General features: G+C 36.5%; 1 protein-coding gene across 15 annotated transcripts in view; it reads left to right on the forward strand.

Annotated features, from left to right (window-relative positions):
• Nucleotides 1-25,461, forward strand: part of dst.L (dystonin L homeolog) — a 296,950-nt gene that overhangs the window by 94,944 nt on the left and 176,545 nt on the right. For 10 of the 15 annotated variants that reach the window (XM_018263477.2, XM_018263472.2, XM_018263474.2 and 7 more), the window contains 4 exons: nt 4,336-4,425; nt 6,490-6,594; nt 13,257-13,334; nt 16,335-16,427. In XM_018263477.2, the coding sequence (XP_018118966.1) occupies nt 4,336-4,425; nt 6,490-6,594; nt 13,257-13,334; nt 16,335-16,427 (366 nt within the window). The remainder of the gene's footprint in view (nt 1-4,335; nt 4,426-6,489; nt 6,595-13,256; nt 13,335-16,334; nt 16,428-25,461) is intronic. The other 5 variants (XM_041563182.1, XM_018263491.2, XM_041563183.1 and 2 more) reach the window with 1 other exon arrangement.

Consider the following 25,461-nt stretch of genomic DNA (forward strand, 5'->3'; position numbering starts at 1 on the left):
TTACATTGCTAAGCACTCTATGAGCCTGCTATTGAATTTGTTGCCCTGTACAAAAGCACCTTCACTCATTTTGTTCACTGAATATGGATTTGAAAATTGATATGAATAGCTGTTCTTATGATGCTTAGTTAAGAGGCAGAGTTCTACCATTTTCAAAGAATGATTTGGCCACTGGAGGGCAGTGTTGCAGGGGATTTTGCTGCTCTGTACTACTTAGCCCATCAGTGACTGATAAAAAACATATAACAAATATAACAGAATAAATAAGACACCCTGTGCTTTATACTAGAAAAATAAACAAAAGGAAAGCATTGCTTATAAACAGGGTATTTCCTCTATGACATCACAAGAAGTGTACATTAAGGAACCTCATATTCTTCTTATGTTTGAGCTATAATAAGTCAGCCTCATATTATAAAGCAAATGGGTGATGACTAAACAAAAGAGCGAGAATTGTCTGACTTTATTCCTGTTGACACATTTTGTGGTTTGTCAGAAGCATGTAAGTCCCTTTTCCTAGTGGTGTGCTAACGTTTTACATAGTGTCAATCAAACTGAACCACATGGAAACAAAAAAAGAATTCTATTTAACCACTCTAGGACATTTATAGCAAAAACTGATAAATCTACAGTGTAACTGTTTGTTCCTTATATATGCAAGAAAACTATGGGCAGCATTCGATATTTCAAGACTTTTCAAAAGGTTGATGCCGTAAATGTGATAATAGCACATCAATACCTTTTAACAAAAGAAATGTATCTAAATGTACTTTTTTTGCAGATGGCCTGGAGGGGGGGGGTCACATCTGAGCTGAGAAGGACAGTATACTGTCCCTGGGCCACCTGCTGGGCATCACTAGTTTAGAATGATATGGGCTGATTTTCAAAAGAGTGATATGTGCCGAGAGCCTGTACAGCTGTTCCTCTTTTGTCTTCTGTGGGGCAATGACAGGACTAGGGGAATCACAGTAAGCATTCAGATACCATATCTTGCAAACCCAAATGTAGAACTAAAAACAGTAGTTGCTAAAGCGTGAGCTAGGCACCAGGTTTAAAAGATAAACCAAGTCTGACAAGTCACCTAGCTCACATGTTAAACAGGTGTTTCACAGGGTTAACTTTTAGTATGTTATAGAACGACCAATTCTAAGCAACTTTTCAATTGATCTTCATTTTCTTTATTTATTATAGTTTTTTAATCATTTGCCACCTTCTTCTGACGCTTACCAGTTTTCAAATGGGTGTCCCTGAACCCATCTAAAAGCTACATGCTCTGTAAGGCTACAAATGTGTTGTTATTGGTACTTTTTGTTACTCATCTTTCTATTCACTCTCTTCTATTCAGATTACTGAAACTGCAAATTGAATAGCAGCTGAGCTGCACTGGCCCCAGCAACAAGGCTAGCTATTAGTTCTAATCTTAACCCAGCCAGAAGCACTAAGTAAATCGATTTGGGGATGCGTATTCCCTGGGCTAGTAACTTTTTTCCATAGAATACAGATCCTTATACACCCATGGTTTAAAATTAGAGTTTCCTAGCTTTTGCATCCCTCCTATTCCATGCAAGGCAGCAAAGGTAGTCCCAAAACTGAAAGCCCATTAAAATAGAAGTTTAAACTGCAGAGTAGATATATATAGTATTAAAATTTTTATATTAGTGACCGGGAAGGGAGTACTGTGGGTTTGTTCTGTGGAAATGTGGACATTTATGGTCCCTAGGCTTTCCAAAGGCGTATAACATCATAATAGTAATATAATGCAGCTCCAAAATTTTTAGTGAGTGAGATAACTGGATAACTGAATTGAAAAAAGGTGGTCAGTGCTATCTCAAAAAGGTCTGGTAATGCCAAAAATAAAACGCTGCATATGCATTTATATATACAGTAATTTACCCTACATTTGTTAAAACTATGTGTTCTCATATAGTTTATAAAATAACCTGCTATGTTACCCAGACAACTGATATTCAGGTTTCAGTAAGGTTGCAGTTCCCACTGAGCATGGCAGATAACAAAGGCTTTATAGAATATAATGATTTAATATGATTCTGTCATAATTGTTATGGTGTAATTTTTATTTCTGTTTACACTGCAAATAATTCACTTTACCATATAAAATTTAATTCCTGACGCAACAAGCATATTTTTTTAGTTGTAATATTGGTGTGTAGACAGCCATCTCAGGTAAATTTGCTTGGTCATGTGCTTTCAGAAAGAGCTAACTGGAGGAGTTAGTGCAACTTGGATTTTTACTAGTAAGTGTTGTTCTTATATCTACCAGGGAGCTGTTATGTTGTGTCATGGAGCTGTTGTCTGGTTACCTTCCCATTGTTCTGCTGAAGGGCTGCTAGGGGGTAAGGGAGGGGGATGATATCACTCCAACTTGCAGCAGTAAAGAGTGACTGAAGTTTATCAGAGCACAAGTCACATTACTGAGGGCACCTGTGAAACTGACAATATATCTAGCCCCATGTCAGATTTCAAAATTAAATATAAAAATAAATCTATTGCTCTTTTGAAATTGGATTTCAGTGCAGAACTATTAACTGAAGCCTTATAAAAGAAATGTTTTCTTGTGACAGTATCCCTTTAAAAGTTGTTGAACAGAGGTCAGATGTCATTAGTGGCTCTTTGTACAAGTATTGCATACAAAGTTTTCTCATATTAAATAGCACACTTGTTGACAGGAAATTATTTATTTGCAGCTGTTGAAAAGAATGAAAATAACCATTACATGTGTATAAAATATGTATAATTTCCAGTGTAACCAGTCCTAGCAGGTCTGAATTAGGAGTCAGAATAAACCCTGGCATTCCAAATAACTGAGGCCCAAACTGCCCACACCAACCCACTAAATAGTGACTGCCTATGGCATCTTACAACAGTCCCTCTGGCATTTACCAGAACCCACAGATTGCCAGTCTGGGCCTGAGTCCTAGTGGATCACAGCAAAGGTAACAAGTTAAATAATTGGTTATCCTAGATTCCTCATCTCTTTGGCATTCCACATGTTTAGTCATAACCTTGTAAAGATCACCCAGGTTTAGAAGTGGTTATGTCATGCATGTGGAATTGCTGACTCTACCATACTCTTATTCTCATATCCTTATATTTGGGAACGAGCATCTGGTAAAACTCACAATTCATTTATGTTTTCTTTTACTCAAAAAAGGCAATGTAAGTCAAATTACATACCTTACATTACCCCTGATTCCCTCTCTTATCCTAGGGCTCATTTAGTAATAACGACTGCACCACACTGACCCACTGTCATGAGTTTACAAATATCACTGACCAGTCCATTCCAGTTCATATAGAAAATTCTAAGATATGAGTGAATCTGGGGTACTGCACTTGTGGAATGCAGAGATTATGGTATTCAATGACTGTCTCTCAGTCTAATCGTAATGCTCCAGTATAGATTCAGAGCAAAGATCTGCCAATATTGCTGGTATTTAGCAAATATAAAAAATGTGGGACTTTATCGTAAGACCCTTTTTGAAAATGATTTCACTAACTGACTTGCACACTTCATATAAATAAAAGTGAGATCAAAGATAGCACTGTAGAAAAACAACAGAAGCATTGGCAATACTTGTCTAAAGTTCTTTTTGTTACTCTAAAAAAGAATGTTGTGTGGTTTAATAACACAGTTTAAATTGTGATGGCTGAAAAACCAGCATATTGTACTGTAGGGCATTTACTGGCTTTTCAAGATTGTCAGAAAACTGGAAATTCTTTTGATGTCAGGCAGAGATTGTTAGGCTTGTTTATAAAAGCAACATCATTTGCTGATTGATATGATGATATAAAAAATATTTTAGCACTGCACATGATGCAATGAGTTATGTAGCTGCTCTGAGGGTATATTTTCTGACTATTGGGCTTGGTTTATATCAAGTAACCTGTGGTCCTTCCAGTTGGACTACAGCTGCCAAGTTGCCCAATACTTATACAGGTATGGGACCTATTATTCAGAATGCTCGGGACCTGAGGCTTTCCGGATAATGGATCTTTCTGTAATTTGGATCTTCATAGTTTACGTCTAGAAAATCATGTATACATTGAATAAACCCAATAGGCTGTTTTTGCTTCCAATAAGGATCAAATCTATCTTAGTTGGGATAAAGTACATGGTACTGTTTTATTATTACAGAGAAAAAGGAAATCACTTTAAAAAAACAGTCTTTCCTTAATTCGGAGCATTTTGGATAATGGGTTTCCGGATAATGGATCCCATACCTGTATAAATTGTTACTGTGTACTATACCTTCAAACTTTGCTAAATACAGCCCTGTGAAATTTGCTTACGTTCCTGTTTTCTCTTGTGTCTAGGTACGCAAACATGTTAATGATCTGTATGAAGATCTGCGGGATGGACACAATTTAATCTCTCTTTTGGAAGTTCTATCAGGAGACACCCTGGTAAGTCTTGAAAGGCAGAGCAGTCAAGACAGATTTCTTTTTCCCCAGACTGAAAGAGGGTTCAACCTATGGAAGGATGAAAGTATTGGGCGGTTTCCATTTCTGTAGTCCACCATTCTTTTTTGTTTCTCTACCTTTTAACGCTCTTCAAAGTTTCACATATTAATATGCATTTCATAAATTACTCTCGATAAATATAACCATACAAATTTGGTGCTAGATGGTCTTTAAGCAACAAAGACGTCATTAAAGTATTGACCATTTATTAGTTACAGAGTTCATATTCTCCTCTTAAATTTGTATAATTGTGTCATATACAGTACCTTTGGGATAATCATACAAATGACTGGTGACTACAAAGACCCTTTTCACATACTAATTGTACCAAAGCAGTAAATTCAGTCAGCAAAGTGCTGACTGTTTGCTGTGAGTAACAGGGTTAGGAAAATATGTTTTTTTTTTGTTTATGTTCAGAAGTTATGAATACTTTATGTTCAAATATAGGTACAACAATATGGTTGCAGTGCAGGAAAATGCTTTTATTTTATGCACATAACATGTTTCAGCTCGTATATTTCTTTCTTAAAGGGGAACTAGCATAAAAATGAATATCTATGATAAGCTCCATCTCATGTAAATAAGAAATCTAAATGTAATCAATATATATATATATATATATATATATATATATATATATATATATATATATATATATATATATATATATATATATATATATATATATATATATATATTGCACATACATTTAAAACATTTTGTATGCATAAAAACAAACATACTTTCCAAGCAATGCAAGCAACTTTGCATATGTGTGGTTCCATAGAACTCATCAAGTTTCAATAAATTATCTATATGCAGTCATTTTTCTATATTTGAAGCTCAAATGTAATATATAAAAGAACAAAACCCATGATTCAGTGCTAGAGGTAATTTACATAGGTTTTTTGGTTTTAATTATATAAAGCTCCTTTTACAGAGAGATCCAAAAACTGGCAATACCATTTTTCAAAGTGCATTGTTTAAGTAAGTAAACAATTGCCTGTTCCCTTATAATAAAATAAGACAACACCTTTGTCGTAATTAGCCCAGTATAAAGCAAACGATGGCCAAATAATTGTATTCAGTTGTTATGTATGTGCTTTAATACATTGTATTCTTGGTGCATTATAGTATTGGGGTGGCTCATTGTTCCAAACATTCTGGATAACAGACCCCATGTATACGAAAAAAAAGTTTCAAGTATTTTAGAAAATAATACACACTTTGCAACTTCTGGTTAAAGAGATAAAATATATAAATCAAATTCAATTCATTACACTTTTACAATAGATAAAGGAAAACAGAGTTGTTTATATTTTGCTCCCTCTTCAGTAAAGTGTAGTGTCTGCATTGCTGAATAAATACCTTATTGCATTTTAACCCCAGCAATTAATCCACAGGGATAGACCCCTTTCTTAGTCATTCACTAAGAGTGTAAGAGGCAGCTTGTGCTAGAAATCTGTGGGGGGGCATTTATTAAGGGGACTTAATCAGCAGAGCCAAAGTGAAGCTTTATTCCTGTGTTTATTTATGAGCCAAAAATGTCCCTACTGCTACTGTCCTAGTCAAACTCTATTAGGCTAAAGCGAGACACAGTGGGTGCTGAGAATCCTCTCCTATGCTTCTTGGATGTACCTTATCCGGATACATTACATGGGCAGCGAAATTTGCTGCGTGTGCCTGCAACCGAGCCAACGTTATGTATTTGGTGCAGACACATAAAGAAGTGTAGTAGCAGAGTCTTGGCCTTTGTTTCTCGACAGTCAGAGATTCACCACGTCTGGCATTAGCCTTAAATGCTCTGGTACACCCCTCTAGCACCAAAACACTCCAGACTCTCTTAATGGAAATCCAGACGTCATTTTCTTTTTCTGTGGTGAGCATTTCTTCCTCTGTTTGGTACCCCTCTTCATTATGTTTATTTTCATGCTTTTTCTCTTCATTTGTGGTCTGTCCTGTGTTATCGTTGCCGTGCCTTCTCTTTCTGTCTGTTGTGTTCATTAGCCAAGGGAACGGGATTTTTTGAAGACCTTACGGTTGGTGAGTTCATCAGAAGCATGCGAGTATGATCAGCATGAGGATGTGGAGGATGAGGATGAGGATAAGGGGGTAGGTGTGGCCCCCATAACACTACTAATACTAATATTTAGCTGTGTCCTTTCCAGAGTTTTTTTAATTACTCTTAAGATTATGTGTGTTACTAGGTATGCAGTGTTTATAGTGTCTGTTTATAGTTAATTGGTTGTGTCGCATTTTTGGGTTATCTTTTATATTCATCATAGAACACATCTACTTCAACTGATAATGTATGCTAGGCTTGATGCAAACAAATATTTATATATACAGTATCCGTGTGTGTGTGCTGATGAAAGCAAGCAATGTCAAAAAGCATAGCGCTCACACGTTTTAAGCAATAAAATATCTTATTTTGTGCCAAAATTTTAGTCATGGTAAGTGAAGTTTTTCAAGGGAAAATACAAATGGGGAAAAAAAACTAACGAAAAACAGACATTTTGGTTTTTACCCATGACACTTGGAGGCCAATTCATTAACTTCGAGTGAAGAAATAGAAGAAAAATTACTTCGAATTTCGAAGTGTTTTTTGGGCTACTTCGACCATCGAATGGGCTACTTCGACTACGACTTCGACTTCGAATTGAAGGATTCGAACTAAAAATCGTTCGACTATTCAACCATTCGATAGTCGAAGTACTGTCTCTTTAAGAAAAAACTTTGACCCCCTAGTTCGCAACCTTAAAGCTACCGAACCCAATGTTAGCCTATGGGGAAGCTCCCCATAGGCTTGGCTAAGTTTTTTTGGTCGAAGGATAATCCTTCGATCGTTGGATTAAAATCCTTCGAATCGTTAGATTCGAAGGGATTATTCCTTCGATCGTTCGATCGCAGTATTTGCGCAAAATCCTTCGACTTCGATATTTGAAGTCTAAGGATTTTCATTCCCAGTCGAATATCGAGGGTTAATTAACCCTCAATATTCGACCCTTGATGCATCTGCCCCTTGCTGTGACAAAAATGTTTGGCACAAGCACAAAATAAATATATGTGTGAATGCTATGCTTTTTTGACTGATATATAGATGTATATAATAGGCTACTCTAAGTTACCTTTGTCAGGTGTAAAAACAACATTTTGTTTAACTTTAGTTTGTATATATATAAGTGCCTGTACTCATCCTCTAGGCAATGTGGGTGCACAATTAAACTGTCAGCACTCCCAATGAAGTTCAAAATGTGACATCATTGTACAGTAGCTGTATTCCAATGTAACATGTATGTCTATGTATGGTCAGCCTAAGTGTTTAAAACATGGCAATACATGATAATTTTAGCTCATTGGGCAAAATCACCAAACAAATGTATCTTTGTCCGGTGTGGCCATAGTAGGTCAGACTGTGTTGATCTAGTCATTTGGCCAACAATTTGGCCATACCATGTTGTGGAAAAGAATATCTTATCTTGCTCTTTTTTTACCCTGGGTGTTGACCCTTCATTGCATTTTTCGAAAACTTTACACCGTACAATAAGAAATTATACGGGTGACTTCGATTGTACAGATGCTAGTTTGACAGAAGTGTGACACTAATCTCAGGCTCAGCCTACTGAGTGTTAAGGCTTGGGCCCTGTTCTTTTACATTTTTGCATGAACACTTACAACAAACAGAATAATGAGAACATTGACCACATTAATAATGAGACCATATTATTATTATTCTCTTATTTAATAGGGTAACAACAGCACCCTTTTTGCACAATGCAAAATTCTGATTCTGAGTCTTGAATTTTTGTAACAGTAGCCAGTTTTCCTCCAGTCAAGACTTCCAAAAATGCGTTGCATGCTTCTTCAGAGGTCTGTTAGTCAACTGGCTTCTGTAATAGTATTTTTAAAAGTCTGAATTAGCGGTGCAGAGAATAGAAAGTGACAAATACTGCTTTCAGCAGAAATTACATTCACAAATTATTCTAAAACCAGTCTATTAACTTGTTTATATTTCAGAGTTTCATAACGACCTTACCTTTCATTAAAGAAAAAAAAAGTGTGACGTTCCCCATTAAGTGATACAAAACTAGTTTTGTTCTTTATGACATAGAGACCATTATGCCATATAAGGAAGTTATACCCTTTTGCTGTCCAGAATACTTGGAATTGGCTAGGTCCAGAAACATAACGAGATTGGATTTTAAAAGTACATTTTCAAGAACTAAAACATTTTAAGAAAAAGTAAAATCAGTATTTAAAGTAAATTGTGTTTTTCTATTTGTTTCTTTTATGTTTAAATCCCAGCTGTGAGTCACTGCAGTCTTACAGTATTGCTCATAGCAACAGAACACCTCTGTCTTTGTGCTTCAGAGAGCTCTGCTTACACCAACCTTTTCTTCTTTCCCTTGGGTGACTATATATTACATTCTCTGGAGGGCATCACTAATAACATCAGTCTTCTAATTTCAGATAGCTCCCAGCAAACGCAATGCTTTGCCATGGCACAGTTTCATTTTAATTCATCCAGGACATGGGGATTGGACAAAAGGTTGTGTCCATTGACTGTGTGTGGGTGTGATAAGATTTCACTTTCACAGATTACACAGCAGCGGTATTGGTTTATGTTTTTTTTAATCTGAATCGACAGAAATTCACTTTCTTTTACATTACCCTGCCCTCTTGTGGCAATAACCAGTGCATGACATCTTATTGTTATTCTCAGATAAAATTTAACGTATTGATATTAAAATTGTGTTTGTGTGTTTTATAAAGGATTTGTTACCATCGTGTCTGTGTATTCCTATTGCCACTTTGTAGTTTAGCTAAAGTGGGTAATGGAATAATATTTGATCCATCTAACATGCCATTGCATTATGCACATATAAAGGTTCTTGCAGAAAAATTCTGCTTTCATTTGTACGAAAATACGGTTCTTTAAAGGAACGCTGATGCTAAAATGTACATTTTTTTTTAACAAATATAAAATGATCATGCTTCTGGGCTCATGGATCCGTTTGTGTGCATGAAGATCTTCTCTCTCTCTCCAAGTCCAAGAAATATGCCAAGTTCATAGAAAAAAGCCAAGTACTGAGGCTTGTGATTATTTTTTGTTCAATAGAGTGGCTGCTTAGAGATATACAGATACAGAATGCAGCCCCAGCCAAATCAGTAGTTGTCCCTCTAAGGGGGTTATTTATCAAAATCGGAAATATCTCATTCTTTTCTGAAATCTACACTGATCAAATCCGCACGGGTTATTTCCTCTTATTTACCAAAACATTTTCTCGAAAATTTCCTGTGCAGGAAAAAACTTCGAAAAAATTTAGAAAAATTCAAATTGTACAAATTTTTCAGATTTTTAGCCCGAAAAAATTAGTTTTTTTCTGGATTTTTGCCCGAAAACCTTGAAATCTTCGGATTATTGCACTAAACCGGGCGCAGATCAGGATATCTTTGGGACTTCCCGCTTTGACTTATATACAACCTCGGCAGGTCTGAGATGCTGGATTTTTGGATTTGGACCTTTTCCATCCTAGGGGTATGATGAATTCCTAAAATTTATTTTTTTCACAAAAAATTCAGATTTTATAGTAAAAAAAAAACAAAACTCACATTTTTCAAGTTTTTGGCATTCAAACTTTAATAATATATATATATATATATATATATATATATATATATATATATATATATATATATATATATATATGTATATATATATATACAACTACAAGAGGTCCTCTGCACTCAACCCATTATCAATATATTTAAGACAGAGACATTTTGTGCATACTGCTACTAAAAAATGCCTTACCCTTTAAACAACACAGGGATTGTTTGTCCATATATTGCAATATATTTAAGCTGGCCAACTACGTCAAAGTCATCCCATATCTGGCCAGTCCTACGCTTAATTTTCATCTGATTCATTAAGAATTCAATTGCTTAATTATACATTTTACAAAGGGACTAAGTTTTACCTGCAACTTACTAGCTGCTTTCAAAGTAAAACTCCCAAACTTGGCTGCCCTTTTATTAGACACCAGTGGGATCACCTGACTATAGCTGGGAAGGGTGGGAGCTACAATACATATATATATATATATATATATATATATATATATATATATATATATATATATATATATATATATATATATATATAAATAACTGGTGCAGATTTGGTTGGAGCCGATTTCAGAAAAGAATGAGATATTTTACGATTTTTATAAATAACCCTCCAAGTGTCGGTATTGGCAAAATGCAAATCTTACTCTTTCAGCTTAGAGCAACTACATTTTTAGCATGAATGTTTCTTTAAATATATACAGTGGTGTCAAAAACTATTTGCCCCCTTCCTGATTTCTTATTCTTTTGCATGTTTGTCACACTTAAATGTTTCTGCTCATCAAAAAACGTTAACTATTAGTCAAAGGTAACATAATTGAACACAAAATGCAGTTTTTAAATGAAGGTTTACGTTATTAAGGGAGAAAAAAAACTCCAAATCTACATGGGCCTGTGTGAAAAAGTGATTGCCCCCCTTGTTAAAAAATAACTTAACTGTGGTTTATCACACCTGAGTTCAATTTCTGTACTCACCCCCAGGCCTGATTACTGCCACACCTGTTTCAATCAAGAAATCACTTAAATAGGAGCTACCTGACACAGAGAAGTAGACCAAAAGCACCTCAAAAGCTAGACATCATGCCAAGATCCAAAGAAATTCAGGAACAAATGAGAACAAAAGTAATTGAGATCTATCAGTCTGGTAAAGGTTATAAAGCCATTTCTAAAGCTTTGGGACTCCAGCGAACCACAGTGAGAGCCATTATCCACAAATGGCAAAAACATGGAACAGTGGTGAACCTTCCCAGGAGTGGCCGGCCAACCAAAATTACCCCAAGAGCGCAGAGACAATTCATCCGAGAGGCCACAAAAGACCCCAGGACAACATCTAAAGAACTGCAGGCCTCACTTGCCTCAATTAAGGTCAGTGTTCACGACTCCACCATAAGACTGGGCAAAAACGGCCTGCATGGCAGATTTTCAAGGCGCAAACCACTTTTAAGCAAAAAGAACATTAAGGCTCGTCTCAATTTTGCTAAAAAACATCTCAATGATTGCCAAGACTTTTGGGAAAATACCTTGTGGACCGACGAGACAAAAGTTGAACTTTTTGGAAGGTGCGCGTCCCGTTACATCTGGCGTAAAAGTAACACAGCATTTCAGAAAAAGAACATCATACCAACAGTAAAATATGGTGGTGGTAGTGTGATGGTCTGGGGTTGTTTTGCTGCTTCAGGACCTGGAAGACTTGCTGTGATAGATGGAACCATGAATTCTACTGTCTACCAAAAATCCTGAAGGAGAATGTCCGGCCATCTGTTCGTCAACTCAAGCTGAAGCGATCTTGGGTGCTGCAGCAGGACAATGACCCAAAACACACCAGCAAATCCACCTCTGAATGGCTGAAGAAAAACAAAATGAAGACTTTGGAGTGGCCTAGTCAAAGTCCTGACCTGAATCCTTTTGAGATGTGGCATGACCTTAAAAGGGTGGTTCATGCTAGAAAACCCTCAAATAAAGCTGAATTACTACAATTCTGCAAAGATGAGTGGGCCAAAATTCCTCCAGAGCGCTGTAAAAGACTCGTTGCAAGTTGCTTGATTGCAGTTATTGCTGCTAAGGGTGGCCCAACCAGTTATTAGGTTCAGGGGGCAATTACTTTTTCACACAGGTTTGGATTCCTTTTCTCCCTAAATAATAAAAACCCTCATTTAAAAACTGCATTTTGTGTTTACTTGTGTTATCTTTGACTAATAGTTAAATGTGTTTGATGATCAGAAACATTTTGTGTGACAAACATGCAAAAGAATAAGAAATCAGGAAGGGGGCAAATAGTTTTTCACACAACTGTATTGTATTGTATTGCATTTTAAATTCCCATACAGTATAATGATGAACATGTTAAAAACCAATAGCCCATTTGCATGGGTTTTATTATCCTGTTTTTTCAAGAATACATATATAATATTTATAATATAAATGTATTATATAAATATATTTGATGTTATTTGCTGTCACTTGGCTAATGGTTTACTAACATGTTGCATTTCTGCATTCATGTTTTTCATATATTTGAGGGTGTTCTTTAATTGTACATTTGGGAATGCTCACTAAATAGTTTATTAAGTATGTGTGTGCGTGTGTGAAGGGCATGGTTTTATTTTATCGCAGTGAAATGAGTGATTTATGTTTTTTCACACATACAGTTTGACTGCAGTAGTCTCAAAAAAATCTTAAAAATCAAACAATTAAACAGGCATTGATAATAATGAAATGATATAAAAGAATGCAGTTTTTTTCCAGTATGCTATCTTTTTGGAAAGAAAGTACCTTTTAGAGGCCAAGGAAACAAAAAAAAATACTTTGGTCAGCCTTCATACATTTTGCGCTTAAAAAGGCATAGAAAAAAAAACATTTAGGTCATAAGAATATAGCCTCATTGAGAGTGAGAGATGTGCCAGTATAGTCTTTGCTACATACCTTTTGTTGCCTAGGCGTTTTGTAGCTCAATAAGTGGGAGGAAAAATTACTTGGAATGTACAAGTAAGGGAATGTTCTAGCATTATTGTATCCATAGAATCAGTTTTCAGGTGGCAAAGTTTTCTTGCATTTTGTCAAATAAATACCATTATATGGGAGTGTGGTCATTTTATTCCTTGACAAAACTAATGTAAATAATAACCATTTCTATCTTCCCTTTGTAGCCTCGGGAAAAAGGCAGGATGCGCTTTCATAGACTACAGAATGTACAAATTGCACTCGACTATTTGAAAAAACGACAGGTAATAATTCATTTTATTCTCAGCAAAACGGTTCCAAGCTTCTCATTAAGATATCAGGACTTTACCACAAACCACCTTGTTTTCCAATATAAACAGCAAAATTACATCTAGTATTAGATCTCTGATGGGATTTTCATTTTATCTGTAATGTAAATACACAATGTCCTTGAGAACCAGAGTCTTTGTTTGTTCCCGAAAAGGTTGGTTAAATCTCATGTTTGAATTCAGCCTTTGTACTGTGTCAGTAGCCCACAAAGAAAGGGAGGACCTCACTCATGTGTTTCATCTTCACTAACAAGTTAGTGCTTAGTCATTTGTTAAGAGCCAAGAGTTAAGTGTATAAAACAAAAGATAGCATGTATATATGTACTGGATACTTGCTGTGCAGCTGATCTGACTGAATTCTTGACTTACATGCTGTGATATAACTGACAAATCATTAAAGGACCAGTAACATCAAAAAAATTTTTTAAAAAATTGTTAGTATACAACCAAAAATAAACACCAAACAAATTAAACTTTTACATTGCGTGTCTTCCCATTCGCTATTATGAAAAAGTCACCTGCACTAAAGCACACGCAACGCTTAGTTTTCCAAAGTCGTCTGAAGTTTGGGCGACTTAGGAAAACTAAGTGCCGCGTGTGCTTTAGCGCAGTCGACTTTTCATTATAGCGGACGGGAAGACACGCAAAGGCAGTTCAGGGAGATTTCTTAATAAAACCACAACCCTTAATGATTTGTCAGTTATATCACGGCATGTAAGTCAAGAATTCACTCAGATCAGCTGCACAGCAAGTATCCAGAAGATGAGGGCGATTAGTTGCTAGGCAACTAAATCTCCCCTAATCTGCCCGTGTATCACAACCCTAACAATAGAACTAGCTGACTTTTGAGATGTGGGGCTCTCCATGATCTGAGCTGATTGCTTTAGGGCCGTGGTCCCCAACCAGTGGCTTGTTAGCAACATGTCTCTCACCAACCCCTTGGATGTTGCTCCCAGTGGCCTCAAAGCAGGTGCTTGTTTTTGAATTCTTGGCTTGGAGGCAAGTTTTTGTTGTATAAAAATCAAGTTTATAGCTAAACAGTGCCTTCTGTATTCTGCCAATAAACGTAGGGCTACCAAATAGCCAATCACATTCATTATTTTGTACCTCCAGGAACTTTTTTTCATGCTTCTGTTGCATTAAATGTCAATGTGGCTCAATGGTAAAAAAGGTTGGGGACCCCTGCTTTAGGGCAATGGCACACCAGGAGATTAACCATATCGATCAATCTCAGCCTCTGCGGGTGACTAATCGCCTGTTAAAGCTTTCCCGTAGGCAATAATGTGAATTGCTGGTGGTAAAACCCATGTGTCTCTTCAGTCTTCCAAAATTGCTTGATTAATCTCCTGGTGTGCCATTGCCCTTAAGGTCATCCCCTTATCTCTACGGATACATCTTGGGGGCTCCAAGTGATTAGGAGGTGTATTCCTGTCCTATATGAAATAACAAATAACAGTGGTGTCTGATTCAGTTTTATGGGAATAAACTTGAATGAAGTTGTGGGCAACTGTACATGTATGTCCCACTGGTGAAATCTTCATCCCAAGTATATTCAGCTAAAAAGAAAAAAAAATGTATAAGTAATCAATATAATGTTATTTTAGCTCTTTAGAATGTAGGTTCCTTTAAAATGTAAACCAGTCATTGAAAGGGGAAGACTTTCTTGCTTTGGACTTAGCAAAACATGATGCTAGTATGTATAACATGGGGCCAGTTTATCAATGCTTGATATGTTTAACAGAGCAGTAAGGATGAGTAACACTCCATTAAAAATATCAAGCTTTTTATGTATTACCAATTGTCTGTCCCCAGTCATGTGTGTAGGGCACATACAGTATGCAGTGGGAGCCCTGAATGTAACATACCTTCTTGGCAGGTGTAAATTCAAGGGCTCCCTTGTGTCTGTGATCTATTTTGCTATAGTAGATGAGACATCTCTCTTCATTATTATCTTTTCCTCCTTCGTGTTTTTTCAAATTATTTTAACTGTTTTATTTACCTGTTTGGGCTTTCCTGCTTATTTTCTCTTCTGTTTTTCTCTCATTCCCGCTCTTCCTTTTATACCTGCAATTATCCCCCAACACCACCTTCTCTCACTCTACGAATGTGTTATATCTTTTATAAAACAGATACATCAGAACACCTCACTCAGCGTGCTGGGATGGGGGTTCAATACTCACAGATATGTAGAATCTGTTCACTTGCAGCACTGCATTCCCTGTAACACGTCTGTGTTAAGAAATGTAGAATTAACTTTGCTATTCTAATGTCACTTTTTCTATATCTTTATTACAGCACTGGTTACATATAATTATTGCTAATGCTTATGTAGCCATGCACTTTACAGAAGGCTGAGAATGAGGCAAGGGTTTCTGACGAGCAAGCCTTTACTGGTTTATAGGGCTCATTTACAACGCTATAAATTCATGGCTGTGAGAGAGAGAAATATATTCTATGGGAATCTGAATTATCTTTCAGGTACCAATAACTGCATCCACATGAAATCAATTGCAGAACAGAAAGCCACGACACAGTAATAAAGAGCTAAGCCATTATAAACCCATATTTATTTTTTGAAATGTTTAACTTAGCTGTCTGTAGGTATGGTGTTCCAAATCACCCCTTATCGAGAAAATAACAGTTCCAAAGGATTCTAGTTTCTTGATCCTATACTTTTTTGCCCTCTTTCTCAAAACATGCCCCCTGTAGAATATTTTTTCAACATATTTGTCACAGTGTAAACTATATTAAATTCAGAACTTTCTGATATAAATGCTCTAAAACAAATTGAACAGAATTAGAATAACAGTGTTATTGTATCTCATTGTAAAGTGTGCTAGCTATATCTTTATGTGCTGATTTTGAAAAACAAGCTTACTCAGACTGGTAGCCTCTTTAAATTGATGATCATGTTAGCTATACAAATTCCAACATTGTGTTTTTTTTGTATTACAGGTGAAACTAGTAAATATAAGAAATGATGATATAACGGATGGGAATCCCAAATTGACTTTGGGCTTGATATGGACCATCATTCTGCACTTTCAGGTAAGATGCTATTTTTTTTTATTTACTGTTCATCTGATTGTTATTAAACATATGCTTCTGTTAATATATATATATATATATATATATATATATATATATATATATATATATATATATATATATATATATATATATATATATTGTTTGGTCCGGGCAGCACTCTGCTTCAGTCTTCCTACCGGGTGCACGGCAAAAAAGTTTATATATATCAATGCAGACCAGCAACTCCAGAATTTCTTAAAAAACAAGTGTATTAAGAAGTGCACATACAGCCAGAGGATTTGACTCAGGATATTATTCAGCTCTTTCCTTAGGTCTCACTACTGATCTAGTGCCTTACTGTTTTTCTGGGCCATAAGTTTTTACTGTATACTGGTAGACAGTGGCAAAATATCCAACTGTTGGATTGCTTGTTAGCATTTCTTTATGAACACTATGGTGTTGAACATATTTGGAGATTTGTACAACTCTTTTAAATGTACAATTACTTATTACCTATACACTATGCACATGTGACGTCATCGGGGGAGTTACTTTGGCACTAATTTCACATGTAACAATCTATTTTAGGTTGTTTGATTGTTTGGGTCCTCTTGATGAAATCAAAATCATGATAATTACCAATAAATAATTTCACTTATTTCACACCATTTTTATTATATGGTTACACTGGATGTACCTGCCTATTGGTTTTTGTCTGTTTGGGAGTGTTTTCCTACTACACTGACACTGACTCAATATGTATATATATGTATATATATATATATATATATATATATATATATATGTATATATATATATATATATATATATATATATATATATATATATATATATATATATATATATATATATAAATTTATATTGCCAAAAATTTACAGCATCTGTTGGCAGAGTTTGTCTAGGTAGAACACTTCCAGAAATGTGTACTGTATATATTATAGCAATTAATGATTAGTGATCACTATACAGTATGTTTTTAGAGTGATGCAGCAAGTTGTATTAGAATGGCAATTGTCTTGTACTGCAACCAGTTATTTAACCAGTATATTTTTGTTCTTTTGTAAACATTACAGTATAATTTCCATTGCCACAGTTGAAAACGTGTTTTCCTCGTAAATGCAAATACAGCTAGTTATTTTCCAGGACTTAGTAACCAGCCTGTTTCTGGGATTGTGACTGACCTTTATATGGCACATGCACAATATTGTAATATTTTAAATTATAGAAAGATAGCTTTACAGTGATCAAAACACAACAAACGCAATGCTGATTGCACAGTATTTGCTACAGATTTTTGTTCTCTGCATGGTTGGCTGTGCCACAAAGAAATGCATAAAGGCTTGTAGTATGGGTATGGACTGAACTTTCTGAGCTTAGTGTAGAGCGAAGTGTGAAGCCCCTACTGTGAAATGTAAGGATAACAGAAGCTCTGTGATATCAATTAGCACTGCTGCTAAGGAATTATATTACTTTTACATGTATTTTAGTATATGGGTGCCAACATCCCTAAATTGTATATATATATATTACAACTTATGCAAGGCTATATGGGTGCCAACATCCCTAAAATGTATATATATTACAACTTATGCAAGGCTTTTGTGTCATTTGTTACACAAGGGTTAAAGGAATTGTTCAGTATAAAAATAATGGGTAAATAGATAAATAAAAAATGTTTCAAATATAGTTAGTAAAAAAATATAATGTACAGTATAAAGGCTGGAGTGACTGGATGGATGTCTAACATAATAGCCAGAACACTACTTCCTGCTTTGCAGTTTTCTTGGTTTCCGCTTATTGGTTACCAGGCAGTAACCAATAGTTGACTTGAGGGTAGGGTTGCCACCTTTATGTCTGGCTGAGACCGGGCGCGGGGGCGGGTCCGTGACGTCAGTGGGTGTGTCTGTGATGTCAGTGGGCTGACCCATGACGTCAGTGGGCGGGGCTATGATGCGGCGATTGCCCGATCGTCGTGTCAATCAAGGGAATACCGCTCAGTTTTCCTTATTCGGAAAACTGGGCAGGAAGTATAGACCCGGGCAGCCCCTCAAAATACCGGGCTGTCCAGGTCAAAACCGGACAGGTGGCAACCCTACTTGAGGGGGGCACATGGGTCTTAACTGTTTGCTTTTGAATCTGAGCTGAATGCTGAGGATCAATTGCAAATTCACTGAACAGTTATGTCCCATGTTGCCCCCCCCTTAGAGTCGCTGACTAACTCAGAGTTAGAGAGCTGAAAAGCAGGAAGTACTGTTCTGTTATGTTAGATGCTCACTCCAGCCTTTATACATTACATTTTTGGCTAACTAATAGGGATACACCGAATCCAGGATTCGGTTCGGGATTCGCCAGGATTCGGATTTGGCTGAATCCTACTGCCCGGCCGAACCGAATCCTATTTTGCATATGCAAATTAGGGGCGGGCGGGAAATCACATGACTTTTTGTTACAAAACAAGGAAGTAAAAAAAATTTCCCCTTTCTACCCCTAATTTGGAATTTGGCCGAATCTTTCGCGGGGGTTCGGCCGAATCCAAAATAGTGGATTCGTTGCATAACTAAATTAGAAATTCTATGTTTCTCCTGTGTATATGATGTACATAATTTTGTTTAAGAGAATCCTATAGTCTGTTTTTGATTCAGGTGTTTTCTGCTGGTTGCATATTAGTTTCATTTGATTTCAGAGCCTTCATTGTGTTATTGTATTGACTTTATTGTCTGTTGGTGAGTGACAAGAATTGTGTATTCAATGACAATTTAGATTTTTTACCACTAGATGGCACCCTATATTGAATAATGTGCCATGCAACTACTCATACACTCTTCTGTATTTAAATTGTGCAATAGCAGGCTATTTTTTTTGCACAGCAAATTTTGAAGCCTGTAAATCCAACACTATTCAATCACGGATTTAAAGATTGGCTTTTCCTAAATCAGTGTCAATTAATATGTGTAGTTTTATCTGCTACGATTAGGGAAATGGGCTAATGGGTTTTCTTAGTTTACAGATGGTATTAACCACTGTATTCTAGGGATTCTATGCTACCAAAGACCAGCTGTGAGGCAAATTCATTTTCAGTATGATTTGTGTATTTTAGGTATTAGTGTAGATTATGTCTCTGCAGTCCCTTAGGAGCCTTGGTACTGGAAACTTGACCATGTAATCTCACATGGCTGCTAGTTTACAAACATAAACAATTTCTCTGGCAATCCTTATCCTTTTTCTTGTTGTTTATTCCACTAAATTCCATCTAGCACTTTTTAATATGCCTTAGGGCATTCTTAAGATATTTATATGGCCGAATGGCACTTCTTTGTAGGGTCCAAAAAAGGCACTAATATTTAAGCTGGTTGATTTCCAGCCATATGACAGTTAAACTCCACTTCTGATGTCACTGACACGTTTACACAATGTGGGAGGTGGTTATTTAAGGGTTGACTTTGTATGTATTTTCACCTCGAAAAACCTCTATAATCAGAGGTGCACAATCAAGGGTTGTTGGATGGATGAAGGATCGGCACACTCTTATCTTATTTTATCCACAAGATGCTATCTCAGTAAAAGAGCAAACATTCACCTTTAAGGGTAAGAGCACCCGCTAATATTCGGGGAGATTTAGTTGCCTGCCGACTAATCTCCCCATAAAGCCTTCCCGCCGGCAGGATGGCACTCGGACCGCTTCGTTTTCTGAAGTTGCCTCATGAGGAAACTTCGGACGACTTTGGAAAACAAAGTGCTCCAAATGCCATCTCACCAGCAATTTAGATTCTAGGGTTTTCGGGGAGATTAGTCGACCAAAGAATTTTAGCGTGTGCCCTTTTAAGTGCTGATCCTTTATCCATATCTATCTATATATATATATATATATATATATATATATATATATATATATATATATATATATATATATATATATATATATATGTATATATATATTTTTTTTTTGTCTTCTTTCTGTAAGCCTTGTTTACTAAATTATTGTAAAGTATTGTGCAACTTGCTTGCTCTATATAAATAAATGATGATAAATGGACAAAGCCTGGTATCAAACACAAATACAGCTATATCATGCTAGACTTAATTAGACTTAATTGCTTATACCAGAACATCTCACTTCGTAACTGTAACTTTGTATAGCATATACAGCTATTACAATAAACACGATTACAGTAGTAAAGAAGATCATTTGTTTTAATAATAAAAGCACCACATTAATTGACCTAGTCAGGAAACTTTTTCTTGTTGGTGCCTTAACACTGTGAGTAAGATTTTGAAACTATGCATATATCTAAGGCGTAAATTCTTGATTCAGCACCATAGGCACCATAGGCATTAATGACTGTAAACACCAAATACAGAGACAGTTGCATTGTGCCAATTTTATAAATAACATTTTACAGGTTTAATTTACTCTTGCTCAATTACCTACCCTCACAGCTTTGAACACCCTTTTGTGCTTTTCAAAAACAACCCTACTTTAGACTCACTTGTGTCCTCAGGATAATAATTTCTTGTTGCACAATCCTGTTCATTTAAACATATTATGTAATGAGTAATGGTTATTATGAAAGCCCATATGGCACTGTTGCTAAATTCAGAGTGAGGCTGTCTGGTGTGGCCAAGAAATTCTAATACGATGCCGTGAAGTGTGGTCTGCCTTTGATGAGTTCAAATGCACCCATACACTTTCTAATGCAATGCTTTTCGCTCTTCCTTGATTTAAGACATGTGGTACAATCCCAATTAATACCACCCCCAGGAGATTAGAGAGTCCAGCCCATTACCCATATACTGCAGAAGCCCCTATCTATGCCTACCTCATCTAGGATTATAATTGTAAATTATCCAAACTCTTTGAACAGTGGAAAATAGACATCCCTACTCTCACTGACAAGGTTTGGGAAGACACTCATGATACCCTATTTCATAATTTGGTCTCAGCCTCCAAAGACTCCATAGAATATCCCTAATATACCCAAATGAGAGCCTGTAGTAAATTAAGACACATTTGGTCTTTAGCAACAGAATTATAGCCCAGGTATTAGACCAATAAATGCCTCTTGTCCCGCAAGTAGTCCTTCTCAACCAGGTAAATAATCCAGCTCCCACTAGAGCAGTGAGGACATTGATTTCTATATTATTAGCCTAGGCTAAGAAATGCATTACCATGAGATAGAAAGATGCAAATTATCCTAAATAAAAATCCCATTGTTAAAAAAATAATATTTGGGATCAAACTTTTAATACATGATTCCACAGACTGAAACAAATCCATGAAAGTCTATCTGTGACTCGTAAGAACCATTTCCCAACCTCTCCCCCCTAAGGCTCACACAAAGTGGCGTTACTATAGTGCGATGGGCCCCCTGCAAAAAAATCTTTCTCTAGTTACACCACTGCTGACAGAGTTATGTGCCTCACCATTTTCTATTTTGAAGTGATGGGTTCTGGGACTTGAAGTCTCTGTACTTTGCAAAGTGGCTGGTGCACAGAATCTCTGGAAAGCAGAGGCACTTCAAGTCCCAGAATCCATTACTTCATAATTGAACAAGGTGAGTGAGGGAAGGGGAATGAAAGATGTTTCTTACTAGTCAGAGATAGATTATCATGGTTTTATTTCAGTCTGTGTAATCATGTAGTTCTGTGCAAACAAAATTATATTTAGATTCATTTTTCACAGTTCACTGGCAAAAACCTTACACCTTTTCTGACAAAGCCCAACTGAATAAGCTCATTTTAAAATAGACAGGGTATATTTTCACTTTAAGAAACAGTGGTATACAGCTTATAAGGGACATTACCTAGCCTGGTTGGTGTTGTAACTTGTTCCCCTATCACATGGTCACCACCAGGGCTGTATAACTGCACATCATATAGAATGCTATGGATAGAATAGAACAGATGCAAAAGACAGTAAGGGGCAAATTCACTAAGATTCGAAGTTGCGCCAGGCGCAACTTCGCTGCACTTCGCCAAGCGTAGTTTCGCCAGCGCTCCGCAAATTCACTAAAATCCGAAGTTGCGCACAGGGGTAGCGTAAGGTTGCGACGTTGCGCTAGCGTTGATTTGCTATGTAAAGCGAAGTTACGCTAGCGAAGGCTAATTTGCATACGGCGCGAAATTCAAATTTCAATGGAGGAATACGTATCATCACTACAAATGCCTAGAAAACCTTCAAATCATCAAATAAAATTTTTATTTTGCCCTACGCATGTGCCCACTGTCTAGGTAAATTGCCATGAGTCAGGAAATGTAGGGGGGAAGGAGGGGAGCCCCAAAAATTTTTTCGATCTTTTTCAGCCTATCACCCATAATGTAGAAAACACGCCAGCGTTTTTTTTAAACAATCCCTATCTACTCTATTGCGCTTCGCCAGGTCTGAGGTGGCGAAGGAAGTCTAGCGTAAAAGGTAGCGTTCAGTACACTGTGCAAGTTAGTGAATTTGCGTAGTTACATCGCTAGCGAAAATTCGCCTGGCGTAAGGGTGCGAAGTAACAATAGCGAAACTACGCCAGCGTTCGTTAGTGAATTTGCGCAGTAACGAAATTGCCAAACGCTAGCGAATTAACGCTAGCGTTCGGCGCTTAGTGAATTTGCCCTAAGAGTTTAGTACAGCTATGGGACCTGTTATCCAGACCTGGGGTTTTCTGGATAATGGATCTTTCTGCAATTTGGATCTTCATACCTTAACGTGATACTGACACCAAAAAATTATTATTCAAAATATTAATGTACACCAAAAGTTACCTATAGCTCATGTTGAAATAAATCCAATAGGCTGGTTTCCAATAAGGATTCATTATATCTTAGTTTGGATCAAACCATCATCCCATACCTTGCCAAATGACATGGGGGTAATTTCTTGCCTGGAATGAAATATTTTGCCCCAGCCATTTATATGGTGTGGTAATAAATAGTGATAGGGCACATCCCAACAGACAGAGGGGCAGATTTAATGAAGGGCGAAGTGGCCGTTGCTAGTGAAAATTCGCCAGAAATCCCATCTATAGGTACATTGCCACTTACGAACAGGCGTAGAGAACAATTTGCTAGTGCAATTTCCTTTACCACCTTAGACCAGGTGAAATGATAAGATGAAGTTACATGCTTCTCAATCTTATGTCAGTGACATCATATCCTGTATGCTGGAAGGTCATAAAAGTTCTAAAAAACTCTGGCGTTTTTTCATATTTTCAAGCAGAATTGCCTTCAAACGTTCAAAAGTGTCACAAAGTGTGGCGGAGCGTTCACTGGCAAAAATACGCTCTTTAGTGAATTTGCCCCTAAGAATGTTAACAACTCATGACAGGAATCCATACCATCATGTTCAGCTTGTTGTATACATGTTCTTAAATCTATAGTGAAAACAAAACTGAGTTCTCCTTTAAAGTTACAGACGATCAACGTTTGACATTAAAGTATAATATTTCTTTATAATTTGGACTGTAAACATGTTTGAAATGCCAAAGAGGGAAATTTTGGTGAACTTTGCTTTTAATGACTGGTCTGGGTACTCCCTTCAGCTTGGTAGCGGTTTAAGTACCAAATTAGTGTAATGGTAAATTCTAGACAACAACTGCCGCATTCATTTGTAATGAGATCAGATTGTGAATGAGGGTTTGGTCTAGCTAGAAGCAACATGCTTCCCTTGGCATTATTTGCTCTTTCATAATGTCCTACTTGAAAATTAAGACTTTTTTAATCTTGTGTTTTTCCATTTTCTGAAGTGCCTTGCAGAAAAAAAGTGTAGGTCTGAGTATTTATACACAGATCTGTTCTGTTGCAAATCAAAGGGATATTTTATGGATGTGTTAAAAGTGGCTCTTTATGTAATGTACAGCAAGAAGATATTAGGGTATCTGGAATCAGATTTATATATGCTTAAATATTCCCAAAATAAAATAGAACTTGAACCTGAAACAATATGGCTGTGGGGTCTGTGGCTACTGATTATTATGCTGGAGAATGGAGAAAAATATATTGTTCTTTCTGTATGAATATATCACTGCGTGGATTTGGTAGTGCTGTTTTCATGAGGGATGAGCTGGGGGAGGCACAAAGGTGTTACCTCCTCCAGGGCTCTACTAGTCCCCTAACCATAGAGCCATGTGCCCATCACTGCTGTGGTTTGCAAATTTTCAATTCCAGATTTTCAATCCCATGTGAGGTGCAGGGTTTATATATTAGTTGGGATCAAGTACAAGGTACTTTTTTAGTATTACAAAGAAAAAGGAAATATTTTTTTAATTTTTTTTTATGGGCGATTGCCTTCCTGTACTTTGGAGCTTTCTGGGTAAAAGGTTTTTTGATAATCGTGTGCTGCTCACACTTCAGTTGTGAGCATTCTTGGGAGGCAGCACTAAGGAACTTATTTATCAACAAATTCAACTTTTTATTGTGACCCAAGGTTTTTTTTTTGTTTTGAATTTATGACATTCATTAAGATAAAAACATTTTTTTAAACAAATAAGTACAGATTCGAGTTTAGCAAGTTTTTGACTTTTTTAGAAAGTTTTTTCAAATTTGGAAAAAAACATGAAAATTCTCACATTTGATTTTTGCTAAATATGCATACCTGTGTCTCTCCAGAGGTAGACTGGACTGTACCATTTGATGTGTAATTGCCATCCAGTTTGGTGCAGGTGCATGCTTATTTAAGCATTGCCTACAGGCAACAGTACACGGGCAAGCAATTAAATCACCCACTCATTAACTAAGGTTGTAATAATAGCAAACCCTGTATAGATGATGACAAAAAAGCCCTGTTAACTTACAAATGCTGGAAAATATGGCAAGACTGGGTTCCCTGTAATGTTAGGTTCTGTAGATGTAGGCAGCGTGGCAGTGCTACAAGGAAATTTCACAAAACGTTTAGATTCCATATTAACTGATTGTGGGAAAGGTGCAAGTTGCCATTTTTTTACACTGTGCACCCTGCCCCAGCATTATCACCTATGGCACAGTTTGGGAATATAAGCACTTGCTTGTGAATACGTCACTGCCTGCGTTTATTAGCAGTGTATTTATGAGG

This window comes from Xenopus laevis, chromosome 5L, assembly GCF_017654675.1.
Source record: "Xenopus laevis strain J_2021 chromosome 5L, Xenopus_laevis_v10.1, whole genome shotgun sequence".
NCBI classification, from domain to species: Eukaryota; Metazoa; Chordata; class Amphibia; order Anura; family Pipidae; genus Xenopus; species Xenopus laevis.